Source organism: Athene noctua, chromosome 2, assembly GCF_965140245.1.
Source record: "Athene noctua chromosome 2, bAthNoc1.hap1.1, whole genome shotgun sequence".
NCBI classification, from domain to species: Eukaryota; Metazoa; Chordata; class Aves; order Strigiformes; family Strigidae; genus Athene; species Athene noctua.
This window is the reverse complement of record NC_134038.1, coordinates 148,493,881-148,512,108: the sequence shown is the minus strand read 5'-3', so window position 1 is coordinate 148,512,108 and position 18,228 is coordinate 148,493,881. Positions and strand designations below refer to the sequence as shown.

The 18,228-nt window shown below is 41.4% G+C and overlaps 1 protein-coding gene across 1 annotated transcript; it reads left to right on the top strand.

The window, feature by feature from the left end:
- Positions 1–4,518: 4,518 nt before the first annotated feature.
- Positions 4,519–17,523, top strand: CMTM6 (CKLF like MARVEL transmembrane domain containing 6). Its single transcript, XM_074900592.1, has 4 exons — positions 4,519–4,655; positions 10,194–10,370; positions 11,261–11,359; positions 12,851–17,523. Exons 1-4 carry the CDS (start codon positions 4,533–4,535, stop codon positions 12,998–13,000), a joined length of 549 nt encoding a protein of 182 aa, XP_074756693.1. The 5' UTR covers positions 4,519–4,532; the 3' UTR covers positions 13,001–17,523.
- The last annotated feature ends 705 nt before the right edge of the window (positions 17,524–18,228 follow it).

The window sequence follows — 18,228 nt, the reverse complement described above, 5'->3', positions numbered from 1 at the left end:
ATCTGGCAAAGCACAACACCCTTTCCAAGGATGGAAAACTACACATGTAGTATGTTAAGAGCTATTGTACTAGGTGCCCTTTTCTGGAGGCTGGGACAGGGGAAAACCTTACTAATGACTCACTAAAATTTCACTTCTTAAAGTTGGCAAAATGTCACTTCTGCATATTTAAAGCTTCTAAATGCATTTCTTCCCTAAAGCCTGACAGCTCTTTGTGTTTGTGCTTTTTCTAAAAAGAATTATTTACAAAAAGGCTGTCTCCCTACGATGCCTTTTCATTCTTCAAGACTAAAGTAGCCCAAACAAATTCTCTTTGACACTGTCACTGTCTGCTTGGGGAAAAAAGACTTTAAGGTGTCTTTACCACAAAAGGAAAACATGTGAGAATGTGTTTCTGTGTAACCTGATAGCTTTGGCTTGTTCCCTCTGAGACCAAGACTACTGGGCTGGTTGCTTTGTCTTCTTGAATTGCAATTCTCCTGGCTAAAGCTTTGATGAGAGTAGACAATTAAGCTGGGATTTACCAGAACTATCATGCAAAATGAGCCTCTGTGACAGAAAGCCCTTCTCACAAAATGTAGGGCCAGTGAATCCTCCCTGTTCTCCTAAAAGTAAGAAAGAAGTAAATTGGGTAAAATGATGAAGCAAATTTGGCAAAGATACTTCTGCATAATCCTTTATTACGCTTTTGTGCCCTAAGCTGGAGATGGGTTAGGTTTCTGATGACCCCAATTTTAAAAAAGAATAACAGCATGAATAACGAAGTTTGCTTCTAATCGCTCTTGTGTGCCTTTAATACTTTAGTGTTAATTGCTACGAAGTTTCAGTCTAGCACACGATGCAGAAAGCAAAGAGTTAACACAAGAACCACAGGGGATGATTTTTTGATAAAGAACAATGAATACTTTTGAAGTGCTTTTCAGTATGAATGCTGCAAAGCCACTACAAATTAAAAAACCCATATAACTTCCTTTAGACTTTCAGGTCAAGTTTGTGTAGACAAGGAGCTGATTACCTTCAAACGGAACTGTTTTGGGGAAATTTTACACATCTCTTCCTCCTCTCTACCATGTTCCTACATCAGTTCTTTGAATAGACTGATTGTAGAAAAGCTGTTCTGCAGATTCTAAGCTCGAAAATTTTTAGTAAATGGCCACTTTATTTTCAGACAGTTCATATTTTTCAGCTGAAAATGGCAGTCTGAAGTGTGCATGTGACTTTTAGGTTATACTAACCTTAAATTTCTTGTGATACATCTGAAATTCAAGTACCAGCCTGTTGGGCTGCAGCCTCTTACGGGGAAGCAAACTTCATTTGCAGGACACCTGCAGCTGCAGCTCCACTGCCTACCAAATACCTCATGACTTTATGCTTCTCTGTGCCATGCAGATGCATGCAGGAGGGATATGCTGTAAGGGGTATTCAGGAATGGTTGTTAAAAATGCCAGTTCTTCATCTTCAGCTGTTTAAAAATCACACATTGTACCACATTAGTATGGTGATTGGGTGTTGTGAAGTTCAGTTGCAATGCTGAGCCCAAAAATAGAGCCTCAAGAGCTGAAGAAGCTTCAGCAAATGCAACATGTTCAAGTCTTTTCTGAGCAATTTGTCGCAGTACTCAGAATATTCCATGTACTAGGTAGTCATCCTTATTTACTTAATGTAATACACAGGGCTAGAGTCATGAACAAAAGCTTGAGATGCCTGTGTGGGAACACCAGAACAGAGACCAGGGAGAGAGCTGTGCCTCCGTCTGGCTGACTTCAGTGGAGCTCCCCAAATTATTTAGTAGCAATAAACCTCATTACCCTTCAAAAGAAACTGAGTCCAACTCCTTCAGTGGTTTGGGCTTTTAAGCTGTCTTCACATTCCTCTACTTCCCTCACTCTCTGAAAAGCAAAAAACCCCTCACAACTGCAGTTACGGACATGGGAAAAGGAGAATATTAATTCGTGAGGTCAGTGGAGCCCTGCTGCCAATTCTGAGTGTGAGGGACTTGGGCTTTAGCGTCATACTGTAACACAGCACAAAGCTAGTGCCAGAGCCACTGGGCATCACTTTATGGAAACAGTGATGCAGCCCTGGCCTGTATCCACCTTATTCCAGTGGCTGGCATTTATTCAACTGCTTCAAGGAGCTCCAGTCACACTTTTTGGAAATTATTTCAGCATCAGTGGCAAGGAGTAGCAACTGTCATACAGCTATACTGTGTATACTGTAATCTCTCCTAACGAGGTGGCTTTCTCAACTTAATTGGTATTGCTTTTTGGTCACTATGGTGGGTATCTTTGGAGGAGATGTAATGAGAGAGAAAACTAGGTCACTCATCGCTAATCTGCTTCTACTGATCTCGCACTCTCTGCCTGGCTGACTGGAGATGTTACCATAGCTCAGGATCTAACTCCAGGGCTGCTTCTCTGCCACCATGTCCTGCCTTTAGCTCTGGTCCTGCCATTCCAGCAGAGGCCATGGGGGGAGGATGAAAGACGTCTCTTTTTGTAAAATTCTATCAGGTGTAGCATATAAACTGAAGGAAATTAATAGATGTACATCTGGAATGGGATTTCCGTTACACAACAGCCAGCTAATTACAGTTATTTGCATTAAACAGGCTTGTTACTTATCGTAACTGTTGTTTTGATTTGCATTTCCTCTTTAAAGGAGAGATATGGTACCTGAAAGACAGTGCTGATGAAAAGGGTGAAGAACACCTGCAGTGGGTGTGAACAGCAGCATTTGTATGTTTCAACACAATACTTGAGCTAACAGGTCCTGTGCTGTTGTCCAGTTTTCATTCCTTCACTGTCACAGGATCTTACAGTTCCTGTAACCTTGCTGTTGTTTTGCTTTTCCTGCACCTCCTTACAAATAAAGTGGCCTAAATGAATTAGGCCTTAAATGGCAAGGTAGCCTTTATAATTGATGCATCATTGATATGTATTTCCTGGAGAAGGCCTGAAAAGGAAAAACAACTCTTAAACTAGGAAATGTTGCTGGATATTTTATCCTTTGTAGGTTTGTCTTGTGTTTCTCTGAGTCCTTGAAAAGCAGTCTCCTCAAGACAGGTGTTTTTAACATTAACATCAGTGTGCATAATGTAGCAATGCTGCATTAAGACACTGGTAAAGATTCAAAAGGAAGTGACTACAAAATAACCTTAGATGCTACCTAACACCTTAAAAGAACTGATAGTTGTTTCCATCTCCCTTAAGTCAGCCTAGTCACACACTGTGGCTTTGGAGTTATTCAGCCAGTTTTGAGATATTATCAAGAAAGAAAACAAAACAAAAAGGGAATTTCCTTTAGGAGAGAGATGCCAGCTTCTGTAATCTTATTTATAATATTCTAATGTGAAAAAAGGTAATGAAGGCACTAGGCACTCTTAAGTTGTAACAGTAAATGTTACTGACTTACACCTACTTGCTCAGTCCTGCAGTCTGGGATGCTGCCAGCACAGCTACGTTACACTCATCCCAAACCCAGGCAGAAGCTGGAGCACACCCATGGTGATACCTTATTTTAGCGGAAACTCCCATGCCTTGGGAATTACAGGATTTGCCCTACTCAGTTGCCTCTCAAGCCAATTTCTGCAGCTGAACATTGCTTATGGCACAGACAAGCCTGTACCCTGCGTGTTCCTCTGGCTTGTGTTGTCTTACTGGGAGATGTGGTGTGTTGTTCAGCACAGAGCATGGCCCAAATGCTTTTATCTGTGTCATACCACTCCATCTGTGCAGTTAACCGCGGCCCTTGGCAGAGTTAAAAATGGGACCTACCTCTTGGGTCAGAGTAGCAGACATCCATCCACTTCACTGTGTGCTTCTGAGAGAGAGGGGCACCGTCTGAACAGCCTGCTCTGTTCCCTAAGCACCTATAAAGCTAAGGTTAGGAAAGCAAATCAACATCTTTTCTACCAGCAGATTGTATTTGGCTGAATTTAAGTGAAGTATATCTGAACTTAACGATGAAGAACCATGACAGTTCTGTGGATAGTACATTGATAGTACGTAAGTGAATGTAACACACCTTTGCTCACAGACAATTAGCTCAATCTACTCCTACGCTGGCACCAAAAGCTCTATCTTCTTTTAAAAGTTCATCTGGGCAAAGGTGTGGCACTATCAGTAGAGACTCGGGGATACCAGTGTTCTCTCTCACCGATAAGCAGGAGTGTAAGCAGCGAAAGTTTGGGTTTAAAAAAATCCTCCCGATGTCGTAATCTCGTGTGGCAAGAGGCGCGTAAATAATCTTGTTAACTCCTCTTAATAATCACCCCTCACAAAACTGAGAACGGCCCTACCCGGGCCTGAGGTGACCCCTCCGTGACTGCACCCTCGCAACGCACCCGCAGCCCCCGGCCCTCCCTCACGGCGCCGGGGGAGCGATGGCGCCCGCGGCAGGAAGCGCCTTTGTCCCACCGGGCCCCGGCGGGCTGCCTCTGCCGCTGCCTCCGCCTTCTCCTTCCCCGCCCCGCCCGCCGCCGCCCTTTTGCTTTCGCTTTCCCCGAGCTGGCAGCCGGCGGCGGCGCGGCCATGGAGAACGGCGCCGTCTACAACGAGACCACCGAGCCGCAGGCCGAGCCGCCCCGCCACCCCTTCGGCTGCACCCGGCGGCACCTGCGCTCATGGCGGCTCTCGGCCAAGGCGCTGCAAGCGGTGAGTCCCCTCCCCGCCTCAGCCCGGCGGGGAGCGCCAGGGGAGGAGCGGGGCCAGGGCGGCCGTTGCTGACTGACCGCCCGACCGACTGACCGCCCGCGGGCCTCCGCAGGCGGCGGCCGCGACCCCCCGCACCCCCGAGGCCGGGGCCGGGCCTTCCGCGGAGCGAGCAGCCCTGGCAGAATGGCGGCCGGCGGCCCCCAGGGGAGCCCGCTCCCGCCCCGCCGGCGGCTGCCGCCCGCGGGCTTTACAGGTGTTCCCGCTTGGCAGAAGGGCGGCCCGGATATAGGAACGAGCGTGTCCCGGTGAGCCTCGGCTTTAGGGCGTCGCTTAAATATTAAAGGGGTGAAGGGCGGGCCGGGGGAGGCGGCGGGGGCTTCGGGGGAATGGCTTTGCCGCTTAGGAAAGGGCTGGCTCCTCCAGAAAGCCTGGCTTCAGGCGTAACCCAGGCAGAGCCCCGCTTTGCTGTTGGTCACTAAAGCTGCACAGGCTTGTAACTCCGAGGGAAAGCAGGCATGGTGCCTTACACTGCTATCGCTTCTACAGATTTATATGATTTTATGGTGGGGAAGTAACAGGCTCGTTCCTTTTTCGTGTTGTAGCTACAGGAGCAGGTGCTGACATCTGATGGTTGTGTGCATCGTGAGACCAAGGGTTGGTACTACAGCCAGTGTGGTTCAGCTGCCTGCCGTCCTTATGGTTTAAAATCAGAGTGAAACCTCACAGGAAACTTAGTATTTTCTTCTGAGGGACACGTTGGATGAAAACAGGAGGTAGAAGCCTTCGGTTGAACGTCAGGGTAGAGCAACAGAACTGGGAAGGGCCATCAGATCTACACCTCCCTCTCCTGCTCTTCCTGCAGTCCATTTGCAAGTTTATCATGTTGCGCTCTCGGCGCTAAAATCAGGGCGCTCGTTTCTCACGTAATTTGTGGTAGAAAATTGCACCAGAAACGTGCAGTGTTGGTGGTGGCCTATTGTATGAGACGTTGCAGTGCGTCACCTTGTGTGGGGCAGTCCTCTGCCCACCAGGAAAGAAAAGGCTTATATTCTGCTGGCTTTTTGCTATGGGTAACATTATTCCTGAATGCATTCAGCAATTGGGTGTATGAGTCGGGTTCCTGTCTGTTCTGCACTCAGTGATGGGCTCTCCCAAAATGTGACAGTGCAACTGCTGGTAAGGGGCGAGGAGCATCATTCTTAAGTACTGGTAGGGAGGTAGTGAAACCCACAATGGGAAAGGGCAGCTGACTGTAAATGTGTGTCAGGGCACATTTTCCAGCCAACAACGTGACTTTTTAGTCAGATGTCTCATGCTCATGGGAATTGTGGGTGGTTTCCAACCCTTTCTCACTACTTCACCATCGCAGAAAAGAGGACATTTGGTTTTTAAACTGTTGTCTCGCACACAGTCAAAACCCTCAACCAGAAATGTAAGATTCTTGAGTGCTGGTAAAGGTAATGGTAACACTGCCAAAAAGAATGTTTTCTAAGGGTGTTTTGAAAAATCACACCCAAGAATGCTTTAAATGTATTAATATTTATGTCCTATTATATTTAATAGGACATAAAGTTTTACTTCATGTACTGGAGACTAATAAAGTAAGATCTGCTGGTTGCTGCTCCCAGACAAGCAGATCATTTAAATAAGTGGCTTCACTGACTAAAATAAACAATTACTTATGCAAATTTACTGGTGCACCAAAGTCTTAAACTGTTTGTCTGAACAGAGGCATTATTTACAAAGCTTTCTAGTAGGAAAAAGGAAAATTACGGTTATCTCAAACATCATGGATAGCTGCTTGATACAGTCCTAAAGAATTAACAGTTTACGGCCTGTACCTGTCCTTCAATGAGAGGAAAAAGAAAATGCATAATTTCCAACAGTTTTTTCTCCCCTTTTTGTTTCCCCTTACCAAAATGCACAGATCTTGGAGTTCTTGGTCAAAACACTTTAAACAAGCCCCAGAAATTACTGAAGGTGGAATCCTCATTATCTCCAGTAAGAGAAATGTTCCTGTTTTGGAAAAGTGTTGATTTTTTGAAATGTCAGTGATGGTCATTAACATCTATTAGCCTTGCCTTACAGTAGTGGTTGTGAGTTGTTACTGGGATTATGCACTGATAATCACTTGTGTGGACTGCTAAACAGGGTATTGCACTCAGAAAATCAACTGTCTCATTACAGAAGTGGTCAAAAAAATGGTTTCTAGACCTTAGAAATGCTTTTCTTCTGATTAGTAATGGCATATGTTTTAATCTTAGCCTGTTTTTAAAAGCTTTTTGGGCAAATGAAATAACGAAAATGTAACTGCCAAAAGCATGCTGGAAGGCATGCTTATTGCATGAGTATCTACATTTTTTTAAAACTTTCTTTTTTAAATATATAGGTGGAATATTTTTGCTAGCCCATGTTTGAATTCTGCACAAAGGTAAATGGCACAGCATACTGTGCCAAGACTGAGGTAGAAACGAATTCTTAGCTAAAGCAGAAATACTTGTCATCAACTATAGTTTGATTTCAACTAAAATACTCTAACTGGAAAGGAAAATTATAGTTCAGTCTTAAACATGTGCTCTTTTTCTGAGCTGTTCACTTCCTATAGTAGCCCTAATTGTGGAGACTTACAGAGTTAATATGTGCACCCATCTGAATGAGAAGATTTTGCACTGGGAATACCACTGCTGAGCGTTTTCACAGGCCTGTTGGAAAGTTCATTGATCTGCTTTATTTTCATAGCTTTTAACTTATTAAATCTATTTTAGAAACTTGACACTTGTGTAGAAATTTACAACAGTAATGTCACTATCTGTGAATAACTTCTTGCGGGTAAGAGACAGATGAAGATGTTTAATTTCTGGTGTATATACGGACAGATATAGGACCAATGATTTTATTTTTAAAAAAAAAAAAGGTTAAAAACTGCATCTCCAGTGATGTTTTTTCCTTTACAGCAAGCAGTGCATGCATATGGGGGTGTGTGGATTTTCCTGCAGGAGCCTGGTGCCAGCCTGTCTGTGTCCCCGTGCGTGCTATGAACCATGCCCAGATTTACCTGCCGGGTCACCTCTGCCTGCTCACCAGCGCTGGGCTCTGGGAGAGAGGGAAGGGAGGCAGTGGCTGCCTGCTTTTGTCTTCCAGTGTTACACTGGGCTTCAGGTGAAAGAAACTCTGCCTGGAAGGTTTTGCTCTCAAGAAAATGAGGGGCTACTGATCTGCCCCTCTTTGCTCGTCATTGACAGCTCTGCAAAAGCAGTAGTGATACTCTGGGCATCAGCTGCTAGGGATTCTCCATGGGATCGGTGTGGAGAAGGCATAAAAGCGAAACAGTAGTTTTGGCTGCTTCACGTAGGCCTGTAGAAGTCTGCACTTATCTCAAGACTAATACTGATGGACAAAGTTGGATCTCAGGCAGAAGAGTTCTTGGAAACTGAATGAAATGTGGAATCTCCTGGCTTGTTTAAAGCAGTTCATGTATTTCTACTGTATGTAATAGCAGGATGTTACTAAAATGCAGATTAATAATAGAGACAATAATTTTCTGACTAATACTAGAAAAAAGTTCTTGCTGTGTTATATAGCTGTAACTATATAAACTGAAGTTAGGAACTACTCTTCTAGTGGTATTTAAAACTGTTCTTTTCTTGTAGTAGGACAACAGAGTAATCCCTTTTGTTTCTCAGTGATACCAAGAAGCGAGTTAAGAAACGCAAGCAGAACTCTCTGGCAGCTTGTAAATGTGCTGTTGATAGACTACTTTAATCAAAGTTCTTCAAGCCAAAGCTTTTTAAAGGATGTTCTCTGTTTTGTTATTCAGCTTATTAATAAAAAATTGAATATTGACTTGGACAAGTCCCACATAGGACTCCACTTGATAGATGTCATTTATTTGACACTGAACTCTTTGAGTGGGATTTTTTTCTACTTGTTTGTACACTCAGCAGAGAGGTTTTTTTAGTTATTTAGATCATATTATTGTTATCTGGGCTTGAGTTCTCTTAGGGGCAGGTTTATTTTCTTTCCGTTTTGTTTCATCCCAGGTGAAAGTGATGCCATTCAGTTTTCAGTGCTGATAAAAAGAGCTAGAAGTATACATGAACACGTATCTCACACTTCAGCTGACCTTGTGAAAAATGTGGAATTGAAAGTTATTCAACCTTTTGAAATACAAAAAAATATTTTAAAATGGAAATTCAGAGTTCAAAATATTCCTTGGATAGCCATTGTAGTCACAGGTTTAGGTGGGAGGGCTGATGAGAAGTTTGCCTTGCCACTTGCTGCAGGAGAGAAGGGAAGTATGTGGAGGCCTGATAGTAATGTAGTTTCCCAGCTTGGGTTCTTTCCCTTTCGGAGATCCTGTTTACTTTATAGGATTGCAGTGTTTTCAAAACATGATACTTTGAAGTGCCCTTCTGAGGCTTAGCAGGGGGAATTTACAGTTCCCTCGTGCTAAAGTGTTGTTCTTATTTTTATTGTCAGAAAACTGAAACCAAAGGCTGATGGTTATTTCCCAAGAACAGATGGTTATTTCCCAAGAACAGGTCTGAATTTTAGAATTTGATTTTAAATTTTGTTTTAAAGAACTGTCAACCTCATTATTGCCCACATACTTTAATAAAATTAAAAATATGATCATTGGCCTTATATCAGTCTGAATTTTATGACCAAGTCTGATTCCTTCTAATGGTTTTAATTTCTGAACTCCTTACCTACTACAAGGATCGGTAGTGCTGTATCAACTTTATGGGAGGAAGGAAACTATCAAGAAGTGGTCAAAATGAGAGAACATTTAAATACAGCAGGTTTTGGTGGGGTTTTTTTGTACAGTAAAATAGTAGAAAAGCCAGCAGCGGATACATGGTGACTGTACAGGAGTTAACTCATGTTCTTTCCTCAAAACATATTGTGGCAGGAAGGTGAATGTAAGCTTCTGCATAGATTAAACACTGTCCAACATAGTTTAAAGTTTTGGTTCCTACAAGTACAGCTGAGATTCTGTCATTACTAGGTCATAGGCATGTGAGCTCCTAGCTACACGCACTCTCTCTAAAGTTTCATCAAGGGGAGGTAAATGTTCAGGGAGGTAACTGACTGTGTCAATGCCGTCCAGTTTTCCTCTCCACCCTGAACCCGAATGCATTTAAAATTAAGTGCAGTTGTAAGTAGTAAGCAATAGCATTTTCACTTGTTCTGAGCAGGGTGTGTGCTCTCCACGCTTGCCTGCCTCATCTGTTTCCAACTGGCAATTGCACAAAACCACAAATCGGGAATCTTGGCTGTCTAATCAAGAAGCCTGTGTCTGGCAGTGTGTGCTCAGCTTACCTGAGTGTAGTTTATTGACCAACTTTAACAGCAAGTGTAAACTGGGTCACTATATAGTTATTTCTCCCTGTAAGAAAACAGTACAGAATTTTACCGGGTTCTTTGTCATTTGAGGATTTTCTTTACAGCAGTCTTTATTAATGTTCATATCAGAGATATCTATTTGTTGAAGATCCTAGAGACTTCTTCCAACTCAAGCATGTTATTTGTTTGCAGATTCTCTCTCTTCTGGCTGTTATTTTTGAAGAAATTGTGGAGGATTGTATCAAGTGTGGTGGACTTTACTTCTTTGAATTCATAAGCTGCAGTGCCTTTCTTTTGAGCCTCCTGATCCTCTGTGTGTATTGCACTGATGTGTATGAAACATTTGGGGAAGATAAAGTACAGAGAATGGTAAGGAAAATTTTTTTAAAAACAAACCCTTTTTTGTAAGTGCTTAAAGATTACTGTGGAGTAAAAAGGCTATGCAGAATGAATCTCCTTTTCGTCTCTATTTAAAGGGTAGATTGAAGTAGCTTGTAGTTAAAAAATGGGTCAACTTTGAGAGTCCATTTTATATTGACAACTTTTGCAAAACTGTCATGTTGGTTACCTGCAGGATTGTAGCACTTATGTTTAAGTCTTTCATGCAGACTAATACTACTGCGTAGTCATCGCATATATGTCCGTATATGGAACACAGTTTACTACCAGCATGAAACTTGTAACTTGCCTGTTTACCCTACCTGTTCTCCTACTGGATCTAGCCTACCCCCTTCTTGGTAATAATCATACTCATTACAGTTTATGCTTTTATATTTCAGAATATCCAGCAGTGACACGAAGTTGCTTTGTAAAGTCAGTAAGAATATTATAGTCTCTTATGAGTGTCCCTTCCTATTTGTCTTCAGAGCAAACAGTAGGGTTTTTATGTGAAGGTTCAGATAAAGGAGTGTAGTAAGAGGTTTGAATGAGCACGTTTACTTACAGGTTTCGGCTCTCCTAGATGTTTTATCTAGGAAATAATGCTAGCATGGTTGACCTGAGCTTGAATTTGATTGTGAAATGAATTAAATACTTAAAGAAGACAGAAAGGGGAGTGTGTAACGCAGACTCTTAAATAATTGATAATGCTGAACATTGTTTGGAATATAGCTGTAAAATATATTTTGTGAAGCTGCCACTCGCATCAGTTTCAAAGCATAAATTCACTGGCAGCTTAGCTCAGCTGCTGTTAGGATACTTGTTCTTTCTCAGGTAGTGTATCTACAGTTCTGTAACATTAAAGGGTTTTGTATTTGCAGAATTTTTGGGCCATGCCAGTCATAGGTGTCTGTTTTCTGTTAGCATCAATAGTGCTTGTTGCAACCAGCTCTGGGTCTACTATTGAACGAGTGGCATGGGTAAGTCTTAAAATTGCATAATTTACTTCGTATTTATCTTGTACATTAATTTCTCTGCCCTCTAAATCTCACTCAATTTGCAAGGAAGAAACTGGGCAGGGAACAGAATTCAGTGCACTGTGATATTTCAGGGGAATGTGCTATTTCAGGCCTTACAGAAACTTACCGTAGGAAACCCAAAGAGCAGGAATTCCTCAGGGTTTTTGGAAAGCTCTACGTGCCTTTGCAGCTTGCTTCTGGTTCCTCAGACTTCACTGCTTTGGCTTCATATTATTCCCTGTCATCTGTCACTTTTATGACGTTGCCACCTCTCACAGCTTCCCCAGTTCTCTGAAATACTCATCTCTGAAATGCCTCAATCTTCCTTTCCTAATGCCACCCCCTCACAAAGTCAGCAAGAAACCCACATCTTTTGTCAGGCGTTATAAAGCATGTGTGGAGAGCGCTGAGGTACAAAAACTGCAATCAGAGCAGCAGTTTCCTCAGTGACAGAAATAGAAGAGCAACAGGGCATTCAGCTCCCAGGAAACACTGAAGAGGCTCAGGGCAAGGCACTGAAGATGCTTTGGGATGCTGTGGATGTCATAATTCCTCAGTCATTTGGCGCTTCTTTTGAATAACCTTGGAATTGTGAATATGTGATTTTAAAAGATCAAATTCTGATTTTATTCTTGAATGAGGAAAAATGAGTTAGAAAAGAAAGCAAAACAATTCTGTTCCACAGGCAGCACGAGTTATTAGAGATAACACACTTTGGTATAGTCATCGTCTGTGATGTTGATATATTCAGACCTAATGGTCTGAGTATAAAGTCTTCCAGCTTTTTTCTTCTGGAGTTGGAAAAAAATGTCAACTATTGTGATTTAAGACTTGCTAGTGTCAAATTGCTTTGGGCCAAACCAGTTGTGTAAAATTCAGGTAAAAGTTAGAATAATGCATGTGTGTGTTTCCTTATTTGATAAAAGCTGCAACTTTCTCCTTATCACTATCTTGCCATGACTAATAATGAAATGTCATTAACAAAATACCATTTCACCCTCCCTTGCTGACCCAGTAAGGACTTGCTTAGGCTCTGCAGATCTTATCTCCGTTCACCTTCCATGTGTTAGTCTTCTTCACTTAGTCCCTTTAATAGCAGCCATCTCTGGGATAAGTATTCTGCTATACCACTAATCCCATGCTTCTTTAATAAATAATTTTTGCAATAAAAGGAATATGCTTCTGCTATTAAAGGCTGTTTAGAACATATTGTATGGTTCACACTTGATTAAGAGAATGAGAACTGTAAAAATTTTTGCATTAAGTGTGTTAGAATTATGATTTCTGATCTGTTCCCAATTTAAGTGGAACCACAGATTTAAGGAGGACTGAAAACTTAATATCTAAGTGTTATTAACATATGTAAGTAGTCCAGCAAATCTCTCCAAACAATGTTAGAATATTGTTAATGTTTGTACATTTTAAAATTGTATGTTCATTTCACTTTCACAGGCATTTGGATTTCTTGCAAGTGGTGCGTTTTTTGCTGAAATTATTACAGACCTTTTTCACAGTTGGAAACAAAACGTTGACAGATGCTCTGAAAATCCTGGCAACACTCAGAGTGCCACAGAAAATCAGCCACTGAATAAACAAAGCTAACTTTCTGGAATAATTTATCTTTTTTTTGAATGGAGCAAACTAAAATGAACTTTCAGTGCACTGTAGGTAACAACTTCTGTCTCTTCCTTGTAATCCATTTTGTATGCATTGCTCACCATAAATTTTTATTGATCCTTAGGTCAAGTAATGGCATCTTGAGCATCATGTTCTAAGGTAACTGGTCCTGCCACCTGTCCAGGTGCCATACACTTAAAAAAGTGTGTCTAAATAGAATAACGTAAAGGACAACAGCATGCTTTGATTTTGACAAAGGTGACTAATAAAGGTTAACGTGTGATGCATAAATTCTGAACTATACCCTAAAGATAATTTCTGTATAAATGGACCAGATACTTCTGTTACAAGTTATTTATGAGTACAGCAGAGTTTGTTCTTGTACTTCCTGGTCAAACTGTGAATGTAAAAGGGATACCTAGTTGGAGCCTTACAGAAATGCTTATATAAGGCTTGGCTTTGTTTTGGTTTTACTCTTCATATGTCTCAGCTCTATCAGTTTACTGGAATAGCAAGTGTAGGGTTTTATGGGAAGGGTAATGTAATGGTATACTAAGGAGACAGTTTTGCACCCCATGATTGTCACAGTTTGGACTTGTATGCCAGAATCTTCTTTCAGATTGTTTCAAAAGCTATAAAAGTTGCAGGAAGAAACTTGAAAAGCTGCCTGTGAGAGAAAGAAGATGAAGAATAAATATTTTCACGAAGTAACCCCAGAAGTAGCAATTTGAGCCTCGATGGGAAAAACATTACAGCACGTTGGTTCTAGCCTGGTGAATGTTACTTGCGAGGTTAATACCGTATTGCAGCCTGTTTATGCATAGTTAATGGTAAGTTTTGCCAGAATGGTTATGGACCCCACCATTCTTTTTTTCTAAATATATAGCACTAGCTTAAGACTTCTTGCTGTTGACTAGCTCAATTGGTAAACAGGTAAATAAGCACTTGTACCCTTGATTTGTCTTAAAAGCAACAGGCTGTAGGACTGCAAGAAACACTGCTGATGCAACATGTATCAGACATATGACAGACGTATCAGACCAGATGTTGATGGCTGTAAAAGAAATGAAGTGGTGAAAAGGCATTTTTCAGATATCTTGAGGTAAAAGCAAGACTGCTAATCTTCACTTAAAAGGAAAGCCTTTAAAACTAGAGCAAAGTGCTGTAAGCCATGAGATGTTCCAAAATACCAAAGCAAATGAGAAAAAGCTGATTATGCAAAAACAATTCTTGTTTGAGTGCTCATGGCATTTGCCATGTCTTCCAGGCATTAACTCCATTTCATCAATACCCTAGTCTGACAAATTTATAGTTCTATAGCCTGTTGGGGCAGCATTGAGACTAAGCTATCCAGAAATTGGCTGAGCAAGCTGTATTTGGAAAAGGATGAAGAAGCTGTTGTAAGACAAAGGACTGTAAAAGAAGGTCACGGGTTTTTTCCAGCGCTGCCGCTTACTGATGAATGTGAGTTTGTGATGTTCTCTCTCAAAGGTCTGAGACTTAAGCCTAACACTACACGTCGCTTGGAGGATGTAAAATTTTGACAGGTGGTGTGAAGCATCAAAGAAAACCCAGCTGCAGCTTGGTTTCAGAGCCATGCATAAAAGACATACATTCCTTCCTAGAATTTTCAGCTTTGTGAAGAAGAAATGCCCTTTGGACTGGCTTTCTTTCTCCTTGTATTTATTAGTGTCCATTTGCACTAAAACCGGCTCTCGGTCTAGGCGTCCAGAGCTTGCTGTAGCTGTCTCTGAAAACTGGGTAAATCAGAGATGTTTTGTTTACATGCAGTGCTACTGCTGATACAAAACTTGCCATAATGAGAAATAGCTCAGCTGTGATTTGCAATGTCTTACTTCGGGGATTGTATCCATATCTATGATTAACATTCTAAGAGGTTTTTTCTTTTTTCTATTGCCCAAGCTTCTACAGAATTTGTTTTCACATCAAAATGTCTATAGTATCTAAATCTTGATCTATAATTAAAAGTTGTAAATATAGTGCAAGAGTAACAATGTGCTGCTGATATTTATTAAGCAGTGCAGCACCATGACAGGACTTTTAAGGTAATTTTTTCTCAGCTTGAAAATATGTGAATAGATTTCTGGGCTATGGTTGCTTTTTCTATAGACTTTTCCCCACCTAAGTGCTTTGTTATTGGTGTCCATTTCTGAATTGGAGACACTGGTACCAAAAGGGATCTGTAAACTCACCTCTCTGCCTTGACCTCCCTATCTATGATATCTACTGTTGATACTTCAGAGAGAAACTGACATACGGAGCAAGTTATTTTTATGAAAAGGTTTTACAAAGGAGTTGGTATCAGAAGAAGTGACTGACTGAGATCTGACTCCCATGCTCTGACCATTAGGCCTTCTGAAACAAACACTGTTAACCTTTGCAGGTTTGATGGATTCTCCTACTACATACATGCTGGCATCTCTGGCATGTTTTGGATTGTTAGAGTGAGGAGATTTGGGCATCTTTAGCTGTTTCAAGCAGGTAGTTTATACCCATTCTGTCACCAGCTGTCTGATCCACGTATAGATTTGAAGATCAGATTCTATCTCTGACTGAAAGGGGTGCAAGTGTTGCCATCAGCTAGTGAAAATGACAAACAGTAGTCTGGGAAACTGGTTAGCTGTTTTCCTGTATGCCACAGGAGTTTACTAATAGGAAGAGTCCTGCTGTTCTTTAAAACAATACATATTGCTCCACTCCTGATGCCGTTTAGTTGGCATTAATCTGTCACAGAGTAGTTAAATACTACCAGCAAGTCACATCGTGGTTGTAGGTTTAAGGCAGTTGCTCAAGTGTTGCTTCCAAACCAGTTGTTGGCTAACCAAGTTTCTCTGCATGGAGGTACTGTTAATCCTAGGTTTATAAGTATGAAGTGTTCTTTTTGTTCTGTTTTAAAGTAGTTGAGAAGCAGATTTGCTAGTGTGGATGCTGTTCTCTGCTTCCGTGAGGTCTCTTCCTTAACTGCTTTATCAGCTTCCTAAGGGCAGGTGGGTGACCCTCCTAGCTCTTCTGCCCTCACCGGCTATGTGGGGGAGAGATGTGCTTGCCGCAGTGGCTGAGTAGGCTGGTCTCTTGCAGTCTTGACATGCCCCCTTTGATGCTTCTAGTGTCAGATCTAGGCTTTGAGCGTCTGTCTTTTAATTAGACTGGTCCCAGAGAATGGCACTGGAGCTGGATTAAATGTCTGGTTTTGCAGGAGCTCTGCGTGTGTGGCTGGATGTCTCTTACCCCTCCCGTGCTCTGTCAGCAAAGTGGTCTGCTTGTTTCCCAGTCTGCTTCTGATGAAATCAGCCTACTTAATTTAAACCAGCTATTTAAATTGCTTACATTAAGGTGGCTGATTTTGAGTGAAGTGGATTAGGGATTGTTCAGGAGACTGGTGGGAGCCCTGGCAGGAGTGCTGCTACAAGCAGCTGTCTTAAATTTCTTCTTCTGTTTGCAAATAACCATCTCCATACAATCTTAGCTGGTAGTAAAACCTGTGGAAAGAAGGAACTGGCCCAGTACTTATACCTGGGGACTGTCTTCTCCCTTCTTCACCACAGTGCTTGGCAGTGGTGTTGTGAGCCTGCTCAGACACATTAAAAGCTTTGTCTTTTCAGTTGAGCCTGTCCAAAAATATTTAAAGGCTCTGCACCCACTTTCAGGCTTTGTTTACAGTGCCTTGAGAATCAGTGCAGAGGATTCCCAAGGACATGTGAGGACTTGCTGTTAGATGGCTGGACTCTTGAGTTTCTCCCCTGAAAATCTGCACCTGTGTTGTGTAGATTGTGAATGCTTCTTTTTGTGTTTGGTGTTTAGCCCATGTTGAAATCACAATGCTGCCAGTGCCCTTTGGGTTCTGGATGTGGGAATTGTGCCTTACTGCTTGCACTCTGTGCTTAAAAATAGCAGGGAAGGCTTGTGGTCTGTTTCAACAGTTCCACATTTGCACCCTCTAACTGAAAAAGCAGTGAGCTCTCTCACACAGTTCTGAACTCTGCACAAGATGTTTTTGCATAATGGCCATCATGGTGATCCTCATTAAAATTTGTGCAATAAAAATACCAAGCTTTTTACACTGAAGGGAAATAAATACTTTGTGAAATTTTTGAAAGGTTATATAAAATTATAACGAATCAAGATGCCGGTAGTGCCTTTAGGATGGAAATTCATCTTTGTTTTAATCTGTTGCTGTAAACATAAGCAGTTCTCTAGATGCTACATTTTATGCTGTTCAGAACTATCTATCACTTCTAATACCTTTGAGAATTTAAGTGACTTGATTATTAAATCAGGATGATTATACAGATGTTTGATATATCTATAAAATGAAAATTTTATACCGTTTTGTTACACTGTTGCCTTGAATTCACGTTTAAATAATTTTGATATGCTTAAATATTTTTGCCATTCTAAACCTGTGGTCTTTTTTAATGTATGATGCTTTTTCGGTCTTAAGAACTTTCTAAAATATTTTGTAATCATTTTTAAAATAAAATATTAGTAAATAACTTGTGTTTCTTGTTTCTGCTGCTATGATTTGGTGTTGCTGTGTAGTTTTCCCAGAGCCAACCATAGGAAATAACATCATTCTTTGTTCCTGGTTTGGAGGAAAGAGCTTGCATTGTATTTGCCTGTTACTGGGGAAGAGGGTCCAACTTGCAAAGCTGGATATTCTCACTGCAAGTTTCCAGGGGAAAGGTCCGATAAGGTCAGTATTGCCTCTTACCACAGGGTCCGACCAAACTATTTTGCAATAGCCTTTACACCTACCATTGTCTATAGGTTACTGTGACAAGCATCATTCAAGTGCTGCTTTTCTATTTTCTTAATTAGTTGGAGCCGAAGAAAATGAAGTGGCAGACTTGTTAAAGGGAGAAGCACAAACTAGGAAAAGGTATTAAGAGCAAATAATTTATTCTGGTGTAGAAAAGTGCAGATGACAGAGTTATTTGGTTGAGGGGGAGCCGCTGGATCATTTAAAAATGTTTGATTGTCAGAGGTCGAGGGTGAGGAGAAGGAAATAAACCTGCATGCTTTCTGGCGGGGTAGCTTTTTTGTTTCATAATCCTATAGATTGCTTATTACCTGGTGGTCATCTTGTAAACAGGAGGAGAATAGCACTTTCTTCACTGTTGGCACTGAAACTGGAATGTCACGGTATATTTTTCTTTGTATTGTAACATTAAAGGTGAAATTGTCTCTGAAGT